The sequence below is a fragment of the Canis aureus genome, chromosome 2, assembly GCF_053574225.1.
Source record: "Canis aureus isolate CA01 chromosome 2, VMU_Caureus_v.1.0, whole genome shotgun sequence".
NCBI classification, from domain to species: domain Eukaryota; kingdom Metazoa; phylum Chordata; class Mammalia; order Carnivora; family Canidae; genus Canis; species Canis aureus.
This window is the reverse complement of record NC_135612.1, coordinates 85,829,054-85,849,993: the sequence shown is the minus strand read 5'-3', so window position 1 is coordinate 85,849,993 and position 20,940 is coordinate 85,829,054. Positions and strand designations below refer to the sequence as shown.

At 43.7% G+C, this 20,940-nt stretch overlaps 2 protein-coding genes and 1 long non-coding RNA gene across 7 annotated transcripts in view; 2 read left to right on the top strand and 1 right to left on the bottom strand.

The window, feature by feature from the left end:
- ZCCHC4 (zinc finger CCHC-type containing 4) overlaps nt 1-2,451 on the top strand; it is a 44,633-nt gene extending 42,182 nt beyond the window's left edge. For 4 of the 5 annotated variants that reach the window (XM_077880743.1, XM_077880767.1, XM_077880761.1 and 1 more), the window contains one exon: nt 1,464-2,451. In XM_077880743.1, coding sequence (XP_077736869.1) covers nt 1,464-1,599 — 136 coding nt within the window. In that variant the 3' untranslated portion in view covers nt 1,600-2,451. Of the gene's footprint in view, nt 1-639; nt 797-1,463 lie in introns of all 5 variants that reach the window. The other variant, XM_077880752.1, reaches the window with a different exon arrangement.
- Nucleotides 2,452-5,178: 2,727 nt separating this feature from the next.
- LOC144303053 (uncharacterized) lies at nt 5,179-7,911 on the bottom strand. The gene is made up of 3 exons (XR_013370087.1): nt 7,814-7,911; nt 7,008-7,264; nt 5,179-5,969 (listed from the first exon to the last, which is right to left on the bottom strand). It is a non-coding gene; the product is annotated as an uncharacterized LOC144303053 (long non-coding RNA).
- Nucleotides 7,912-8,317: 406 nt separating this feature from the next.
- Nucleotides 8,318-20,940, top strand: part of ANAPC4 (anaphase promoting complex subunit 4) — a 36,231-nt gene continuing 23,608 nt past the window's right edge. Inside the window, exons 1-10 of the mRNA XM_077880720.1 lie at nt 8,318-8,586; nt 11,659-11,764; nt 13,672-13,804; nt 15,224-15,298; nt 15,437-15,463; nt 15,555-15,599; nt 16,291-16,375; nt 17,238-17,342; nt 19,004-19,087; nt 20,647-20,733. Of these exons, the coding sequence (XP_077736846.1) occupies nt 8,458-8,586; nt 11,659-11,764; nt 13,672-13,804; nt 15,224-15,298; nt 15,437-15,463; nt 15,555-15,599; nt 16,291-16,375; nt 17,238-17,342; nt 19,004-19,087; nt 20,647-20,733 (876 nt within the window). The 5' untranslated portion in view covers nt 8,318-8,457. The remainder of the gene's footprint in view (nt 8,587-11,658; nt 11,765-13,671; nt 13,805-15,223; nt 15,299-15,436; nt 15,464-15,554; nt 15,600-16,290; nt 16,376-17,237; nt 17,343-19,003; nt 19,088-20,646; nt 20,734-20,940) is intronic.

Genomic DNA, 20,940 nt, shown 5'->3' with positions numbered 1-20,940 from the left:
TAATAGCTAATGTTTGTTTAGTGATTACTCTATGCTTAGCACTTCACATATCTGAATAATTTAGGAGAGTATATAGTATCAAGGTAGTTAAGAACACAGGTTCTAGCATCAAGCTGGTTCTGCTGGTTCCTCACAGAGGATTTCATAGCCTCAGTTTCTTTCCCCCCAAAAAATTAGGGGAGGGAAGTGATAAGTGACATCTACCTTGTCTCAGTCTCCCAGATCCTTGGAGTCAAAGACTATGCCTCTCATTTTTGTATTTCCAGCCCTTACTATATATGTTGTGTGAACAAAAAGCGAGGCCTGCGTTTGGTCCACTGAGGGATCATATACTATACATGAAGGCCCTTTGCCAGATTTTGGTCTTGGGAAGATGAAGAATAAGCTTCTCTCTAGGACTTGGGGTTTAGGAGGAGTGAGTCTAATGACAGATATTGCTGGGTACCCGTGGGGATCTTCCAGGTTTGCCCGTGGTGGCAGCCCCAGCCCTTTCCTTGGTTTGTGATATGATAAATGGCATGATTCTGCTAGCTTAGAGAAAATGAATGAACCGACCGGTAATCTTTCTCAGCTATAGATTGTCTGGAACCTGGTTCAGAGAGCACCAGAAGCTTAAGGATCTGTTTTGTTCTGGTGTAGTGTTCTTAGAGCGTGAGTTCCAGGTCGATCATTGTGAAGCTCGTCACTCAAGAAGGCAAAGACCACAACATGTGGACATCCTATGTGGCACTTGTCTGGACTTTTAGACCCATCGAGGAAAGGAAAATTAGCTGTAGAGCTTACAAGATGGGCCTCTGTAAGTGCTGCCCATTTTTCCATTGTGCCATTTCATTTCTCTGCCTCTGCTAACTGGCACATGTATCGGTCCTTTTCCTGAAAAATGTAATTCAAGGATTTGAAAATTGAAATGCTGAGTTGAGCAGTACAGATGTACCAATACCAAAATAGCAGCAAAACACCCTCGGACCTCATTGGCCTTACTGTTTTTAAATTTTAAATAATATATGTCCCAAATATTATTTGAACACACAATCGATATAAAAGTTATTGACAAAATATTTTGTGTTCTTTCTTCAATATCCGGTGTGCATTTTATGTGTTAGAGCACATATTCTCACTACATTCCAAGTGCTTGGTGGCCACATGCTGACCAGAGTCTACCATATGGTTAAGCACAGTGGGTGGCTTTTCCTGGCTTGACTTTCTACCTCTAGTGGGCTTGTCCCAAATAAATCTGTAGTAACCGTCTTTCAGAGAAATTTCTTTACTTAAGCATTTTGCTTAGTCAGGCCTCTGATTGTCTCCTTGTTATTATGGTGAGGATTCTGAGGATTTATGCTTATGATACAGTAAATTCTTCTCCTTCTGTTTTCTTATTTGGTCAGCTGGTTAATTAAATTCCAACATAATTACATAATTCACTATGCTTATTCTACAAAATAATTTAGCACCTTGTTTTTCAGAGCTGTCAGAAAGCAGAAGCAAAGAAAAAGTAATAAGATGAAAATGGGGATCACTAAAGGACAATCCATGAATCATACATCTGTTACAAGGAAGAAGAACAGGAGAGAAAGAGCCCATCAATATCTTTGCTCTTAAATGTCCAGTGACTCGAGAATAAGAAAGATTTATTGTCCAACCTTTGATGCCATTTTCTGAAAGGGCCACATTGGACTTAAATTCTGTTGCTTTCAAAGGTATGCACCTTTCTAAGCCAGATAATAGGCAGGTAGTATTTGCTGGTTTATGGACACCTCAGCAGCCTCTCTGGGGATATGGGGAGGTGTTCCATCCTGAGATGGTTGACCAGATCTTTCTGTGTGCCTTTTTTCTCACTTTAAATCTCTCCCAATCACATGATTTGGGCCTCTTTTGAACAACGGGCATGCAGCATTCTTTTGCAGAAAGTGTCAGAAGAAAAATGAAAGTGAGAATGTGAAGTCTGGTTTATGTTAAACACAAGAATGTTAATTTAGATACAGAAATGTTCTAAGTATCAAAATATTGTATGATGACTTAAACCCCTCTTGCAAAGAAAAGTACAATGAACAATTAGTTTTAGACAAAAATCTGAAGATGATGGAGAGAATTTCCAAAAAGTAGTCTTAAGATACAAAGATTATAATTATGGTTTTATTATTAAATACTTGTCAAGTCCTTTTTACAGTGTCCTTTGATGGTGTAGAAGCACTTAAATGTTGTAGAATGAATGAGATGTCTAGAATTATGACTCGCTCCATCAACTCCATGTCTTTTAACTGAGGCAGTAAATTTATTTCTTTGTAAAAGTAGTAGCAGAAGGCAGGATAGTTTGGAGACTAAAACCTCTCGTCCCTATTCTGATGAACCCTTCCTGACTGTATGTCCTTGGCCAGGTCATTCACTCACAGCCCATTTCTTTGTTATTATGTAATTATCTTATTACAGGCTTGTTTTTATGGTTATGTTAAATGAGGCACATGTGCCTGGCTCTCATTTCCGTGAGTGAGAAATGTTAACAAGGGCAGATGGATGGGTACGGGGCCCTAATGGTAATCATATGGTTGTCCAGTATCACTGTAGTGAAGGGGCTGGGTTTGAACTCTGAGAACACACAGGCCCTCTCCCCTTTCTCTGCTGGGTATCTGACGTGATCTCCTTAGGATTGCATACTTTTGGTTGCTTTCATTTGCATAATGACTTTTCTCTTACTCCCAAACAGCTGCTTTAGAGCAGGTTTGGAAGCATGCTTGCTTGGGCTTAGCTACAGTCCTGTGAGTGAAGGTGCAAGAACTGCACCCCATCTGGCAATGAAATTCCCTCTGGTCTTTAAGTTAGGACTGTTTGATGCCTGGTGTGGAAGGCATTAAGCGTGGCCCTGATCAGTGGATGGGGCTGTATATCCAGCGATATGAAAAGATGAGCTAAGCCCCCTGGACTAAACAAGAATCAGAAAACACTTCCCTTGGTATGCCGGGGGGTGGGGGTGGGGGGTGGGGGGGGTGGGGGGGTGGGGGGGGTGCGGATGCTCAGCAGTTGAGCGGCTGGCTTTGACCCAGGGTGTGATCCTGGAATCCCTGGATCGAGTCTCATATCGGGCTCCCTGCAGGGAGCCTGCTTCTCCCTCTGCCCGCCTGCTTCTCCCTCTGCCCGTGTCTGCCTCTCTCTCTGTGTCTCTCATGAATAAGTAAATAAAGCATTAAAAAAAAAAAAAAAAAGCACTTCCCTTACCCCCTTTTGCACATGGGCTGCTATGGTGATTGGAACGGTAGATTTAGAGGTGACTGGGTGAGATAGGAACCTTTTGCAGACCATTGTGAGTGTTCCCCTCCCTGATTCGATTTCAGCTCAGGTCATGATGTCAAGGATGTGAGATTGAGCTCCTCCTCCTCCACCCACCGTGTCAGGCTCTGCTCTCAGCAAGGAATCTGCTTGAGATTCTCTCTCTCTCTCTCTGCTACCCCCCCAATAAATAAATCTTTAAAAAATTTTGGTGATTTTGCTTTTGTGTTCAATTAATACTAATTTTAAGAACTAACTGCTTCTTTCTTTTCTCAGGTAGTAAAGAATAGGATGTAAAAATGTCTCTGGGATGTAAAGTGTGATGGGAGATGAGTTTATTTGTTCTAATTAAAAATATGCATTTCTGAATATTAAGATAGCTACCTACTCAAAACAGCAATTGAGGAAAGTCCCTAAATTAGACACCTAAAATTTTCTAAGCTTTTTAAAAGGATGTTTTTCTTAAATTATTACAGCTAAATTTCATTAAACTTCTTGCTTATATTACAAAATTCAAGGAAATCCAGAGTCACTTTGTAGGCCCTGAGTGATCATATTTCAAGTTTTTTCTTATATTTAGTTTGATAGACTAATTCACTTCTGATTTATTTCTCCAATATGCCCACTGTTTTCACCTCTTCCTCTTCTTTATGTTTCCAGGAGTATTTCCTTCCATCTGGCCACCTATTAAACCCTTATGGAGCCTTCAGGCCCTGGCCGGAGTCTCACTGTCTTCTGGGAAGTCCAGGCTGTGTCCCTGCTACCATCCCATACCTTCCTCTCTGGAGGTGTTCTGCAACCACATTTCAGGCACTTTTCGTGTATTGTTCTGTGATTAGGCTTACAGATTGTGTTTCCCCACAAGATTTCAGTTTCTTAATGTCCGTACCCATTTTATACCATCTTATATCTCTCATGCATTATGTAGGTGCTCAAAAAAATTTGATGAAAGCATGGAATCTTCTAGAAGTCTTCATATGGTAGGTGTATTCGTGTGCTAGGGCTACCATAACAAACTATCAGAGACTGGCGGCTTAAATCACAATAATTTATCTTCTCACAGTTCTGGAGGCCGGAAGCCCAAGAATGAGGTGTTGGCAAATTTGGATCTGCTGCCTCTCCTTAGCCTTCCGTGGTGTTTCCTTTGTGCATATGATTCCCCGCTATCTCTCTGCATCCAGGTTTCCTTTTTAAGGATACTAATCAGATTGGGTTAAGGTCCACTCACATGGCCTCATTTTACCTTAATTTCCTTTTTAAAGTCCCATCTCCAAATACAGTCCCATTCTGAAGTACTGGAGGCTGGGCTTCAACATCTGGATTTAGAGGGTACCGTTCAGTTCTTAACAGGTGTGCCTAAGACACGGAGAGGTGTCTTTCCTCTTTGTTTCATTTATTTATTTTAATCGTTATTTATTTTTGTAAAGTGGGCTCCACGCCCGGGGTTGAACTTAACGACCCCAAGATCAAGACCGGATTGCTAAGATCAAGAGCTGGATGTTCAACTGACTGAACCACCCAGGCTCCCCTCGGTCTTTTCTCTTTCCTAGAAGGACTGAAAAAAGGACAACAGGCTGAAACAATATTGGAGGACTTAGAGTCAGTAGGAAGACGGTCTTGCTACTGAGGGTTTAGGTGTGTGTTAATGATTGGGATGTACTAGGTGAGCAAGACTGAGAACCTTTAAACTTCGAATAATTCAGCTTTCGAGGTAATTTTAAGAAAAACACGTAGGTTGATATCTGACCCCCTCAAAGTCATCTACAAAATACTAGGACATCTAGGAGAAGTCTAATTTTTAAATAAAATCACAGCCCACAAAGGGTCCTGGTGTGATGCTGCCTCCCTCAAGATGTCCCCATTGGTGTCTCTCCTGGAATAGTATGTTTCTTGCCAGTGAAATAAAAACGTGCATGTTTGTATGTCTTTCATTCCCATTCCTACTTTCTTTTTTTTCCCCCTACTTCTTTTAAGGTACTTAAACTATGCCCTGTATTAGATCGACTTTTTTGTACTTACTTCCCCTGTCCAGATAAGCTCGTTGGTAGCAGTGGCCTGTGGACACCGTGGTGTGTGTTCACTAGCTCCTGGAGCTGTGCTTTGCACACTAATGTCAGAGACAACAGCTGCTGCACGTGTGACTTCACTAATTCTCCCCATGACCCCAGGAAGTGGGTGGCTGACTAACACCCTGGCTCACCCACCAAGTGGTAGCTGCTCATAAATCAGGACTGAGTGAGTGGAGATGCCATGTAATATACTGTGTGAGGTCTCAAAACCCTAACTGGGCGACCTGAGTAAGAACCTAAGACGCTTAGAGCTGCCGAGGTAAGGAGAGCTTGCACAAAATGCAAAGGAAAATCTAATTTCACCTATTTGATGCGATTTTAATTGGAGCATGAGGACAGGGGTTAAATTAGTCAAGGGTCAGCTAAGAAGGTCATTGCAATCAAGTGAAGATGTGATCTCGACAGTTTGATTTCAGGCGAGTTAGTATAAATGTTAACTCAGCAAGACTTAGGGGGGGAAAAACATCCAAAGTGAGCAAGCAGATCTCGGAGCTCTGAGAGGTGAGTATTATCCTGTTAGCTGGACAGGCACAAGATTCTCACACTATTTGGTTACTTAATACCACTGCAGATTAGAGGCCTAACATCTGCTGGTCTCTGAGAGACTAGGCCTCAGACTAGATGGGCCAGTTTCTTTACCTGTGAATGTAGGGGCGAGGAGTAGGAGAAATCAGAGAAATCAGACAATATTTTACGTGCTTAATGAGGACAGAAAGACAAAGGGCTTACCTGTTGACTTTACAATTAATGCACGAGCCAGGTAAATCAAAACGAAAAGCCTCTCCAGTCCCCTACCTCCCAGAGATAACCACTGCCACAACTTCTGTGTATGTTCTTCAAAAATAAATTTTTGCATAAATAGCTATATAAACACACTCTAAAATATCCCCCACAAAAAATGGAATGGGGACTACCTACCATTTTGTAATCCTTTTTTTCATAAACATCTGAACATCAGTTTATATTTACAATAGTATTATTCTTCAGTATGGGCATAATGTACTTTTTTAAAGTCAGCCTCTTATGGTTGGACATCTAAGTTGTTGGCATTTTTTCACTCTTGTAAACAACTTGTAAAAGTGCTAACCACACTGATGACTTTCCTTTGTTTCCTTAGGAGAGCTTTCGATACCTGTGAATACTGGTTCTGTAGCTCTTATTAGAACTATTCTTCAGATTGGAATCACATGAGTTGGTCTCTGAATTTCTTTCGCAGAGACAGACAAAACACCCCGGATTTAGACTCACTCTGGCAGGATGGACCATCTCCCAAATACCTTTATACTTAAAACTACCCTTTGGCTAGTTGTGATTGAGTGTCCTGTTGAAGTGTTGACTGGCTGTGTCGGCAGGATCTTTCCCACCCTCTCCAACGTGTGCCTGTCGTGGGGTTTGGGAGAGAGATGACCGACATCCTCACCAGCTCTTGGGGAGGACTTTTTTTTTTAATTTTTTTTTAAATTTTTATTTATTTACGATAGTCACAGAGAGAGAGAGAGAGAGAGGCAGAGACACAGGCAGAGGGAGAAGCAGGCTCCATGCACCGGGAGCCCGATGTGGGATTCGATCCGGGGTCTCCAGGATCGCGCCCTGGGCCAAAGGCAGGCGCCAAACCGCTGCGCCACCCAGGGATCCCTGGGGAGGACTTTTTATGGGGCATTGTTCCATACTCCGTACCTGTGACTGATTGCAGGTTAGGCTCATGATAGGGCTTGGTCTAATCACGGCAAAGCTCAGGGCTTTGGTCTTGTGATTGGTGAAGAGGCCTTCGTTCTCTCTCTGAATGCAGAAGCGCGTAGATCCAGTTGCTGTTGGCAGCTTTCCTCCGACCCCGGGGGGAGCCAGCCTCATGATGGTGTCCGCCCTGAGCTTGGTCCTCGATGTCTCCTGAGTCCCTGGATCTAGCCTGCCCTGAGGTCGGCTCTGCTTCTGGACTTGTACATGAACCAATACATTCTAGTTATTATTTCTGCCACTTTGAGTTGGGTTTTTTTTTTTTTTTTTGTCATTTAATAAATGCAACCCTCGTAGGATGAGAGATTCCAACACCGATCTACGTCCATCTCTTTCCAGCCAATTTTTTACTTTGTATGTTTCACCGATTTTATGACTTGGACCCCTCCAGATGACAGCCTCTCGCATGGCCTAGAGGAGTCACAGCCCACATGGTTCCCGCTTCCATTCCTGAAGGTGCGCGGGCCCGGCCTTCTCCCCGTCACACCTGACCTCGCAGGGTCCTGTGGGTCGTCACGGACTCGCACTCCGCCCCGGACACCCGCCTCGCTCCCGTCGCCGCCCTGCCCGCCTTCCCTCGGCCCTTGACACGTGGCCGCGTCAACCCGCATCTCCGCCTCGGCCAAGCGCAGCCTAAGCCTTTCAGGGCGCGGCCCCCGCCCCGGCCTCGGGCCTCCTGTAGGTCCTCTGCCCCGGGAGGTCCTCCGCGGGAGGAGGCCTGGGTGAGCGCGCAGCCCTCGCACTACCACCTGCTACCGCCTGTCAACCGCCGGCCTTACTGGGACAGTCGAGCTAGTTGCCCGCTCAGGGGGTTTGGAGCTGGGGGGCCCCGCCGCGCGCCCCCGCCTCCGCCCCCCGCGCGCTCCCGCTCCCCTCCGCGCGCCCCCGTGTCCCCGCCCCCCTCCGCGCGCTCCCGCCCCCGCCCCGTGCGCGCCCCCGTCCGCGTGTCCTCGCCCCCGATTCCCGCCCCCCTCCGCGCGCCCCCGTGTCCCCGCCCCCCTCCGCGTGCCCCCCGCGCGCTCCCGCCTCCCGCCCCCCTCCGCGTGCCCCCCGCGCGCTCCCGCCTCCCGCCCCCTCCGCGTGTCCCCGCCGCGCGCTCCCGCCCCCGCCCCGTGCGCGCCCCCGCCCGCGTTCCTCGCCCCCGCGCGCCCCCGCCCCGCGCGCCGCCGGGTCCTCTCGCGAGGAAGTCCGGGCCCGGAAGTGCCGGCAGCGCGCGGCGGCGGGCGGCGGGCGGCGCGGGGGCTCGGGCGCGCGGCGGGTGGAGGAGCGGGGAGGCGGGGGGAGGTGGTCCGGGCGGCGCGGGCCGCGGAGAGGGACCCCCGGTACCGCCTGGCCGGGAGCCCCCCCCCCCCTCGGCGGCGTCCGACCGGGGAGTCCCCGCAGGGCCGCCCCCATGTTGCGTTTCCCGACCTGCTTCCCGTCCTTCCGGGTGGTGGGAGAGAAGCAGCTGCCGCAGGAGATCATTTTCCTGGTCTGGTCGCCCAAGCGCGATCTCATCGCTTTGGCCAACACGGCCGGCGAGGTGAGTGAGCCCGAGCCCGCCACGGCGAGCGCGTGCCGCCGGCCCGGCCTCAGTTTCCCCGCGTGCGCCCTCGCTGGGCCGCGGCCGCCCCGCCCCCCCCTCCCTTCGCAGAGCGCGTCGGGAGCGGCCGCGGGAGGCCCCCAGGATGGGCCCATTTCCCGTATTGCGAGGCGAGAGCGGCGGTCCTCGCGCAGCGGAGTCGCTCGCCCGGCGGCCCCGCATCCCCGAGTCTGAGTCCCGTCGAGTCCTTCATTTGTCAAATGGGCGTTTGGGAAGCCCGTGGCGTGTGGCGCGTCCCCTGGGCATGCTCGGGCCTCAGACGGCGCGTCTCACGGCAGGTTCGAAGATCTAGACTCTCTTGGCCAAGTGTTCATTCTTATTTATTATTTTTTTTAAAAGATTTTATGTATTCATGAGGGACACAGCGAGAGGCAGAGACGCAGGCAGAGGGAGAAGCAGGCCCGGTGCAGGGAGCCCGATGCGGGACTCGATCCCGGGACCCGGGGTCACCACGCGCCCGGGCGCCCCTTGTCCAAGCTTCTCCTGCGGATCGCGGGGCCGACTCCTACTAAGAACACCTGTAAAGCAAGGGAATGATGCTTGCCTGGGCCCACGGGGCGCACCTGAGTGTTGTCACCTGGCGTTTCTAGTTCCCAATCACGTTCGGCCTCATCACGGGTAACCGCTGCATCTACCTTTGTCCTGAGGGCCCCGGTCACCCGGCAGCCATTTTGTAAGGAAACCCTCAGCCCTGCAGGTCTCCTCCTTCCCCGGCAGGCAGGAGTTGTGTGCAGACTAGCTGGGACCCAGGGGTAAGGAATACTTAGCAGCCTGCAGAGCCGCGGCGCATGCCGGCTGCTGCTACCTCCTCACCCGGCGTTGCTGCCTCCTTCCTCAAGGCCCTCCGTGTTACCTCCTGGCCGCTGCCCTCTGCCACCGTGCCCTGGAACCCTTCCTGCTCCGGAGGGGGGTGCAGATAGTACAGCCGCGGCAGTAGGACGGAAGGGAGAGCAGGGATCGGTGGGACTAGATGTGTAGATGTCATAGCGGGCCTTTGTGCCCCTTTCCTCAGTGAAGGAGGAGCACCGTCTAGGAGTGAGGGCGGAGAAAATACTGGTAGTTGGGGAAGTGCGGGGTATGAAAAGCTCATGAGGCAAGTGGACTAGGGAAACTTCGTAAGGTTGCTGGTCAGGGGACACCTGGGGTGCTCAGCGGTTGAGCATCTCCCTTCAGTTCAGGTCGTGAGTGACCCCAGGGTCTCGGGATGGAATCCCACATGGGGCCCCCTGCAGGGAGCCTGCTTCTCCCTCTGCCTGTGTCTCTGCCCCTCTCTGTCTCTCTCATGAATAAATAAATAAAATCTTCAAAACAACCAAAAAAAAAAAAAACAAACAAACACACAGATTGCTGGTCAGAATTAAGAGCCACAGGAGGTTGGTTGTCTTGTAGTTTGGCGGAATCTAGTGAGCATGGTTGTGTCTCTGCTGTTCTGTTCGACTCCGTGGGTGTAGGCATGGTTGGGTCTCACCAGGGTGTTGTTTTGCAAGTGTGACATAGCGACAGAGATGCAAGGGAGTTAAAGTTACATGTAAGAGGAGCGATGGTATTGGTGGTCCTTGGATTCTAACACAATTAAGTATGGAAGTGGGGGGGGGTTGTGAGTGAGGGACAATGAGTAGGTGCAATCGTGTGTTACATGGCTTGGTGAGGTTGAAGAACTGAAGTTGAGTGTTAGTAGGAATGAGCTAGAAGGGTAGAGGGAGTGATGGAAAGTGGGAGGTTTGAAACTTTATGGCAGCACTTGTAACTGTAAGGACAAGGTCAAGGGCATGACCCTGGGAGTGACAGGTGAGTAGAAGACATGATCACGGGAAGAAAGGTAGTTGGGAACTGGAAAGCCAGGACACCGTAGCTCTTGAAATCACCAAGAATGGTGATGAATGGTGTTGGAAAGCATGACACGAGTCCCGATGTTCCAGGCAGGAGGGAAATGGCCAAGGGGCTTTAAATGATTAAGAGGGGTAGTGGGTGGTCTTGTGTGATTGCATATGATTCAGAGTTGGAGGATTTTAGAGAAGAAAAGTCATCCAGAGATGTCATCGGACGTCAAGGAGGAAGCCTACTTCATCTCCTGGCCCAGTAGAGTGGGGAGCATGGGATAGGGAACAGCTCTCACCTGAGAATCCTGCTGGAAAGCAGTGTCTCTGGGTGACAAGCACTTTTTGGAGAAGAGAAGGAAGATATGGGGATCTTGGTGCTACCTGACCATGAGGCAGCACTGTATCCAGAAGATACAGAAGGAGGGTTTCAGAAGTAAGGGATGGCAGAGATGGGCTCAGACAAGAGCGCTGAGTCTAGGGAATGAAGGATTCCTTGGGAGTCCTGGCTTCCCTGTGGGGCCCAGTGTGCCCGGAGTGAAGGAGGCTGCGAGCTGAGGCCGGGAGAGGAGCCGCTGTAGAGTGGCGCCCTGAGAAGGTGTGGGAGGGTCTTCAGGGCCACGTGCAGTTCTGAGGCTTTGTCTTCCATATTTTCATTGGTTGTGTAGAGCGTGGAGTAGGGACAGCCTTATTTTTAAATCACAAGGCACTGTGGGGCACATCTTGACCCTCCACGGTGGGGATTTTCCGTGTGGAAGTGGAAATTTAGAATGGCTAAGTCACTTGTCCCAAGATCTACCGCCAGTAAGTAACAGCTGAAATTCGATCCCAAGGTGTCTGATTCCAAGTTTGGTGTTACTTGGGTGTTACTTGGCTATTACAGCTACCTTTCTAGCGCTACTTACGTTCCTTATTTTTTTGTCACCACCTTCTTGGACAACTGTATTTCTTTCTAAAAGATAAGTCTCTTGTTGACATAGGAAAGTGTGTAGAGTACAGGGTTAAATTAGGTCTTGTTTCACCCATCTCCTTGAATATACCTTTAGTTCATTCAGACCCTGTTGTCTTCTAATTTCTTCTGATAGCTAAATATGCTTGAGATTAGTTTTGAAGATTTTTATAGTGGGGATCTAGGTTTATTTCATTTTTGGAAATGGATTTTTAAATTTTTGCCACCCTATGTGTTTTGTCTTAGGTTTTACTTCATCGACTTGCAAGTTTTCATCGAGTTTGGAGTTTTCCACCAAATGAAAATACAGGAAAGGAAGTGACCTGTCTCGCTTGGAGGCCAGATGGCAAACGTAATGATAGGATTTTCTAAAAAATACTATATTACTGTTTTTATTATTATTTTTATTCACAAAAAGTATTTTGTAGAGAAAGCTTATTTCCAGAAAGAATTTATTGTTCTTATTATATTCTTATTGTATACTAAATATCCAGTTTGGGAACTTTCTTTTTGGAAGGTTTAAAGTGTTTTCATTGAGCTGAGATTAATTTTATTATTTTATTTCTTGGCTGAGATCGCTCTACAGTGAAATTGGACTTCTTGGCAAAGATAATGCTAGAATGAAATCTGATAGAATATACAAAATACTTAGGCTTTGCTTCTTTGCACTGTCTTGTCCTGCACTGATGGCTCAAGTCCTATCTGCTGTTTACTAGTCTGTTCAACACCACTGTGGTCTTTTCTCCCAGAAATGTATGTTAGCACTAAACTTGTAGCTCATACTCTCTCAGCACAAATGCATGCTTCACCTGAAGGACTGTCAGTTCTGACCACATTCTTTCTGTTTCTCCTCATGCCCTTTATTTTGTAGCTTCTTATGGCTTTGACGACTGAACTCTATCGTCCCCCTTGTTATTTTTATAATGAGAGTCTTTATTTGAGCTCTTGTACACATACAGTCAATAAAATAAAATGCTGTAAATTATACAGCTTAAAATTAATCTGTTATCATTGGTGCTTTTACGCAAAAACTGAATTGTTTTTGTAAAATGGTATGTACTCCTCATTGCTTAATTTTTTTCCTAGTGAACATAAATGAGTTTGTAAAAACGCCCTGAAAGCCTCAACTGTCTGTCTGTACTCAATTTGTTCAGCTCTCGTTTTATCTTTTATATAAAAAAAAAAAGATATGTGTAAAATTAGAGAGCTTTTTAAGTAACATCATGAGATCTTGCACTCTTCATCCAAAAATACCAGAATCTCAAAAAAAAAAAAAAAATCATGGAAGTCCATGAGTATTGAAATGTATATGAGTAGATGAATTTTTTATCATTAAAAAAATATGCTGGGGATCCCTGGGTGGCTCAGTGGTTTAGCGCCTGCCTTCAGCCTGGGGCATGATCCTGGAGTCCCGGGATCGAGTCCCACATCAGGCTTCCTGCATGGAGCCTGCTTCTCCCTCTGCCTGTGTCTCTGCTTCTCTCTTTCTCTCTTTCTGTGTCTCTCATGAATGAATAAATAAAATCTTAAAAAAAAATGCCTTGTGTTTTTGGACAGTGAAATAAGGTTTTTTAGGTAATGAGTATTCAAGACTGCTTTAAATTGTTTTGAAGAAGAGGAGATGTGAGTTGCCTCACATCTCACAAAATTGTGTGTCTTGATACACAGTGAAATGCATAGCTCTCTACTTAGAAATTCTTAAATTTGATGTATTAGGAAGATATTAATAATGTATGTATCTGGAGAAACTACTAGATAATTCGGCCACAGTGAAAGGAAGAAGACTGATCAGCATTTGATGGCCTCGTTTCCCATTAAGGGTTAGGAACAAAAGGGAATACTGAACCTTCTAAGAACCAAGTAGATAGAATTGCTTCTTACCTTGTAGACATGTTTGCTAGACCAGCATATCTTGGTGATAGGATATTACTGTTTGTCTGTTGAGACCTGTTCTGTATCTTCTGCTTGGAAGCAGGGCTCTAGTCCAGAGGCTCTGATGTGTCAAATGTGAAGTGCAATACATGAGAAAGTAGCAGGTCGCTCATGAGATTATGAGCCTTTGGAAATAAGCTTAGATAACGGCATAACTACATGTAAATATATCTTCCCATTTTTAAAAATAATATTTAAAGGAAGGATTTTTAGGTTAAATAATTTCTATGATTATGATGCATTTAAAATAGTAAAACTGGGCAAGAAATGAAATAACCATCTCCTTTTCTCAAATGAATTAGTCCTGATTGTTTCTTCTTGTTTCAGTTTTGGCCTTTGCTCTTGCTGACACCAAGAAAATCGTTCTGTGTGATGTAGAAAAACCTGAAAGCCTGCACTCCTTCTCTGTGGAGGCCCCAGTTTCCTGTATGCATTGGATGGAAGTGACTGCAGAAAGCAGGTAGAGGAGTGGAAAGAGAGCTCCCAGTAGCCACAGTGGGATAGTCATGCAGTTTCCGTGTTTTACAACGGACGCTGGGGAGTATCTGAGTGTTGAGCATGGGCATGTTGCATTTAACTTCGGGTTTTCAGATTATTGAGATGAAATTTTGTAATGCTTTGTTAGATTTTTTTTTTTCCTTCTGAAAAAAAAAATCTGTTTTCTTTATTGGAGCAATGATGCCTGAAGGGCTAAGATGTTTCTTAGTGGTTAATGTCACTGATTTGTACTTAGTTTCTTATTTATTTATTTATTTACTTAAACTTTAGGGAGTTAGTGCAATATTGGTTTCTGGAGTAGAAATCACTGATCATCACTTAAATATAACACCCAGTGTTCATCACAAGTGACCTTCTTCATGCCCGTCACCCGTCTAGCCCACCCCCCCGTCCACCTGTCCACCTCCCTCCAGCAGCCTTCTGTTCTCTGTCCATATCTCCTCTCTGATGGCTTGTTTCCCTCTCTCCTTTTTTTCTTTCCCCCTTCCCATGTGTTCATCTGTCTTAAATTCCATGTATGAGTGAGATCATATGATAGTGATTTGTACTTTTAAGTAATAGAAACTAAAGTTACTTATTAGCAAGTTGAGATTCTTCTTTTTTTTTTTTTTTTTGCTGTCTATTTCCTTTGGAGTTTTGGGGGTTTTTGGCATCTTATTAGTAAACATCCTCAGTACAAAAAGTGTTGAGTACTCTGGGTTTTTGTTATTGTTTTTGGTTTGTTTAAAGATTTTATTTATTAAAGCTAGAGCACAGAGGGAGGGGCACAGGAAGAGGGAGAAACAGGCTCCCTGCTCAGCAGGGAGCCTGATGCAGGGCTTAGGCGCAGGACCCTGAGATCATGACCTAAGCCAAAGGCAGCCACTTAACTCAGGTGCCCCTGAGTACTCTGTTTTGATGCTGAATGAGTTCTTTCTGTGTCTGTGGTCCTGACACCTTCCTGGTTTCATGAAAATAAGTTTCCCTTACTCTGCATTCAAGTCATATACCAGGTTTGCACTCAAGATGGCCTAAAGGATGAGTGGCTTTAGCTAATACTGAAAATAAATGTGGAAATGTGATAATTTTCTTAACAGTAATTTTTCTTTTCTAATTAAGTTTTAAGTTAATTTCAAATTAACTAAGGGGGTTGATAAAAAATTGAATAATAAGGATCTAGCTCAGTGTTTGAAATTCATAGATACAACAGTTGCAAATAGTCATGTGAATGTATCAATGCTTAGAAGAGCTTTACCATTTTAAAATACGTGTGATATTTGTTTACTTGGTAATATATATAATGTCTAAAACTGGGCAATTTTTTATAAAAGTATTTTTTAATGGGAAAACAAGTAAAATCTTTGGTACTTTTGTAATGGCTCTTCTTTGCTTTTCTTCTCAGTGTTCTAACATCTTTTTATAATGCTGAGGATGAATCAAATCTTCTCTTACCTAAATTACCCACACTGCCAAAAAAGTAAGTATCAGAGTTTAATTTCATTAGAATCTGTCTTGTAGATTTCTCTTTCCTTTACCTTGAACACTGATAATTTTCTCATGTGTTTTAAAAAATATATTTCTATTGCTTTTTACACTAGTCTCTGTTTTTCTCCAGTTACAGCAACACCTCAAAAATTTTTAGGCAAGTATACCTTTTCTGTTTTCAAGTAAAATAATCTTTTATTAATTGAAAGATGTAGTTGAAAGGTAACACAATTCTTTTTATATTTTAGTGAAGAAAATTCTGATGAAATTATTAAGCTTTTGGGAGACGTCAGGTAAATCTTGCAAATATCTTAAATAACAAGTCTAACTTCTTTAAGGTGATGTTTGATACTTGTGACAGAGTTTCAAGGGCAGTTTGGAGTTTCAAGGGCAGTTACTTTATGTGCATCCTTTTATTTTTCTGCTTACAAACACCTCAGAATAATATACAGACATTAGCCTCTGTTACATACTTGCTTTTATCGTATGGTCTTTGTGTCAAGTTCAATAATACTATACTGCACCTTTGTTTATTTTAATAAAAAGTAAAAGAGGATAGAAGTTATTAGAGTTTCTAAAATTTAAATTTAAATATTCTAAGTTTTTTTAAGCCCTTGTAGAACATTTAGTATCAGAGCCATGATACAACTGACGGCACTTTGTATTAACTGGGAAAAGGATCGTGTTATCGAGAGTGTATAAATACAGTCGTTGTTAAAAAAAAAATACACTCATTAAAATACTGTGGCCTTGTTTTACTATAAACTGATGTTTTTTAAGCTAGAGCAAATTTATGTCCCTTTGAGAAAAAGAATAAGCCCTCTATGATTGAATATTGAGAACTGGTGAATTTGTGTGGTGTTTCAATTTCCCCACAGGGGAGCCTTAGCATGCAGATTATCTGAGAGCAAGAACAGTTTATATCTTGGTTTAAGAACTCAATCTTCTCTGTTGTCCTCAGCTTGTTACATTACTTTTAATTAGGCTTAATATTCTTGTCCTTGGAGGAAGTTCTGGATTTATCGAGCTTTATGCATATGGAATGTTCAAAATTGCTCGAGTCACAGGGGTAAGTTTTCCTTTAAAATTTTCCATATCACTTCTCTTAGAATGTACTACCTGATTTATGAAAAAAGAATACAACATTGGGTTTTTTTTTTCTTGTTTCAGTTATTAGAATTATTCATTTATAAATGTTAAGAGGCTAATTTTCTTATGAAGATAAAATAGCCGTCATACGGTATCTGTGCTATTAGTGGAATTAGTCAAGTTTTTCTATTCTTTTTTGTTGTTGTTGTTAAGATTTTATTTATTCATGAAAGACACACAGAGAAAGGCAAAGACACAGGCAGAGGGAGAAACAGGCCCCATGCAGGGAGCCTGATGTGGGACTCGATCCCGGGACCCCAGGATCACGCCTTGGGCCGAAGGGCCGAAGGCAGATGCTCAACTGCTGAGCCAAGTTTTTCTTAACAAAAAGATTGATACAATACACTTGATTATGATGTAATGTTTTTCTAGCCTGTAGTCAGGGTGAGAGCTACAGTTTTGATGGGAATGTGATGAACATCATGAGAAGCGATCTTATACTTAGTACCAGGTCTGTCACTGTTCCTAAGTCTTGGTCTTCTCCTCATCTTTTCCATCCTACTCTTGCCATTCCTGAGGGGGACGAAATATACTGTAGGCTCTCCAGCATCTGATTTGGGACCCTTGATGGAGGGGTCTGTGTGTGTGTGTTTATGTCTGTGTCTGTCTTTCTCCATGTGGACTGGGTGGATACACACCTTGCATCTCCTACATACACATGGAAGGCGTCAGGCATGAGTGTTTCTGCTTTGTAGGATTCTGTGAATTTTTGTTTCTGTATGGTAAGCAGCTGCAGTCTAGCAATAATATTAAGTAGACTGGGGAATTTGACTCTTTTACAGATTGTTGGTACTTGTCTTGCATTATGTTTATCCAGTGATTTGAAATCATTATCAGTGGTCACAGAAGTTTCCGCTGGTGGTGCTTCAGAGGTCTCATACTTTCAGGTGAGTGTGGAAATCTTGTAGTAGCAGAGAGTAAATATATTTTTTTTTAAGGTTTTATAGGTTTTTATTATCCTTATCTTTGGGTTCTAATGGTCACTAAAGCAAAAAAAGAAGAAGAACTAACTTGGAGCTTCTAAATCTCAAATATAGAATCTTACTCTAGTGAACACTTTATTATTCCCAGGGCCCAGTGTATTTTTATAAAAACAGTATTTTAATAGTTTATTAATGACCATGTTAATTGGTTGCTGTACAGTTTACCTTTTACCAAATGTGTGTGTGTGTGTGTGTGTGCTTTTAAGGTTTATTTGAGAGAGAGTGTGAGCAGGAGGAGGAGCAAAGGGAGAGGGAGAGTGTCACAAGCAGACTCTGTGCTGACAACAGAGCCCATCACAGGGCTGGATCTCACCACCCATGAGATTGTGACCTGAGCTGAAACCAAGTTGGATCCTTAACTGACCGAGCCACCCAGGCATCCCTATACCAGATATATTCTTAGGAGTCTGATCCAAATAATAATAAAAGCTAAGATTTCTTAATTATTTAATATGTACCAAGTACTGAATGATTCAGTAATAATTCATTTGAATCTTCACAGCAACCTAATAGGTCCTATTATTATCCCCATTTTATAGATAAGTAGATACTGCACAACTTGCTCGGTATCACTCATTTGGTAAGTGATACTGGGCAGTATGGGTCCAGAGTCAGTTCTCTTAACCAACACATTGCCTCTTGTGTAAGATGATCACTTAATTTTCGGAAAAATCTTTTGTACTGTATGCTGTTTGTATTGTAGATTGTGGAGACCATGTGATCTCCTGTAGAGTATTTAGATTATAGCCTTGCCTTTAAGAAAATATTCCTTAGATTTCTTTCTTTCTTTTTTTAAGATTTTATTTTTAAGTAATCTCTACACCCAACACAGGGCTCAAACTCACAATCCTAAGATTAAGAGTCACACACTCCACCGACTGAGTCAGCTAGTCACCCCTTCCCTAATTTTGATGCCAAATAACCACATAGCCTAAAGATGCATGAATTCTCAAACAAGTAGACCAAAAAGATGCAAGATGCACTGTGTATGATGCTTTCAATATTCATTGTTATATTCAGAGCATCAGGTACTCTTGACTTCCTGATTCCCCATAATAGTTGCTCTTCATCTTAAAGTTCTGTGAAAACACAATATCTAGGATTGCATTTGGTGCTATAATAAAGTGATTCACTATTTCTTTGAAGTTTGTAATGTATATTTTTTTAAATAACCACTTTACTGAGATATAATTCTATGGCATTGTAATAGATATTAACTTGTGTTTATCAGTAGCCTATAGTTCTTTAAAAAGTTTTTAAGTATATTTTTGCAATCATTTTTAAATTTCTCATAATAGTGTTACAAAGTAGATTATTATATTTATTTAGCTAGGGAGATAGGATTGCTAACCGGGGCGGGGGGGGGGGGGGGGATCTGTGCACAGGTAAACATGACAGATTAGAAAATTTCTAAGATTCTATTCTGTATTCTAAGATTCTATTCTGTAATCTCCAAAGTATTAATCTCAAAGGGAGCAGTTTTTTGTTTTTTGTTTTTAGCTCAGAGGGACTGATTTATCCTTAAAAGAAGTGTGTCTGATTATAACTCTATTTTGATCTCACAGCTTGAAACCAATCTATTGTACTCTTTCTTACCTGAAGTAACTCGGATGGCTAGAAAGTTTACTCACATTTCAGCACTTTTACAGGTATTATTTATAGCTTGTTTTATGTGAATATATACTCTTAAGTTTCTAACAGTCTATAAATAAAACACTTGCAAATTTTGTCTGTGAAGCTATCTGGTATAACGTGTCTCTTCTGGTAATCTTATGATGTCCATTAATCAGAAAAGGGAAATTTTTTTTTTTAAGATTTTATTTATTCATGAGAGACACACACAGAGAGAGAGAGAGAGAGAGAGAGACAGAGACCTACGCAAAGGGAGAAGCAGGTTCCCTGAGGGGAGCCCAATGTGGGACTCGATCCCAGGCCCCTGAAATCATGACCATAAAGGCAGATGCTTAACCACTGAGCAACCCAGGCGCCCCAGAGAAAAAGGAACTTAATTGAAAATCTCTTCCCACCCATCTGTTTCTCTGGAAGAAAAGAAAAAAGTAGTTTGAATCTTTTTAAAATATTCCCCTAAGTAAACTTACATTTTGGAATTTTAAAAGTCTTATTGCAGATAAAGTGTTATTAAAAACAGGCCTCGGGGATCCCTGGGTGGCGCAGCGGTTTGGCGCCTGCCTTTGGCCCAGGGCACGATCCTGGAGACCCGGGATCGAATCCCACATCGGGCTCCCGGTGCATGGAGCCTGCTTCTCTGCCTGTGTCTCTGCCTCTCTCTCTCTCTCTCTCTCTCTCTCTCTCTCTCTCTGTGACTATCATAAATAAATTTAAAAAAATTAAAAAAAAAAAAAAGATTTAAAAAAAAAAACAAAAAACAGGCCTCATATCCGTTCACTCTTAGGCATAATAAATCCAATCCAAATTAGCCCATGATTCTGCAGGTCAGTGTCTTACTCCACAGTTTGGGCTGGGCTCAGCTAGAAGGTTCTGCTGATCCAGGCCAGGTTCAGCCCATCTCAGCTGGGCCTGGTCATGCATCAGTGGCCAGCGGGCTGGTTTGAGTGTCCCTTAACCATGGTGGCTCCATGTTTGCCATCTCCTAGCAGGCTAGTCCAGGCTCGTTCGTGAAGTGGTGGCCGCAGCAGGGGTGTCAAGAGTGCAGGTGGGAATGTGCAAAGCCTTTTGAGGCCTTGGACTCCGTGTCACTTCTGCTGTGTGTTGGTCACAGTAAGACACAAGGCCAGCCCAGATTGAGGGACTGGAGAGGATGGACTCTGTGTCTGGATAGAGGAGCTACAAAGGACTGTGGCCTTTCTTTTTCAGTCTGCCACAATCCCAGACTTTACTTGATGTCAAAGATTTCTGGAGATCGGTGTCTTTTTAAGGATTCTGTTTGAAAATGGAATAGCTGACTAAACCAGCATTTTGACAATGTACATGAAAAAAAATATATATATATATATATAAAGCTGGAGGATGTCTGTTTTACCAGATAAAAGCTGAATTTTGGAACGTTTGATAGTTAAGTGGTTATCAAGCATTAGCTGTGGTCTCTTTCGCAGGCTGAGTTAAAAATGATTGGAAATAAATTCTGGATTTCTTTGAGATAGTTGGCAAGAAGTATGTATTACTTAGCACATTAATTTACGTAGTTTTTATTTTTAGTATTTTAATATTTTTTCCTTCTTGTTAATAGTATATAAATTTGTCACTCACGTGTATGTGTGAAGCATGGGAAGAAATACTGATGCAGATGGATTCTCGTCTCACCAAGTTTGTGCAGGTAAAGTTTGTGACATTTCCCCCTGGAAGGAGTAAGAGGAGACGCGGTGTCCTCATTGACTTGATGAGCTGCCTGAGGGATGGGGTACTGGTCGGGTTTGTAAAAGGCAAAGGTCAAGATTTCTTTCAAATGGCTCAGTCTAAGCTCACACCATTTCCCCAGGGAGGAAGGGCCCTCATGTTGGGACAGCCCAGGCCAGGCCAGGAT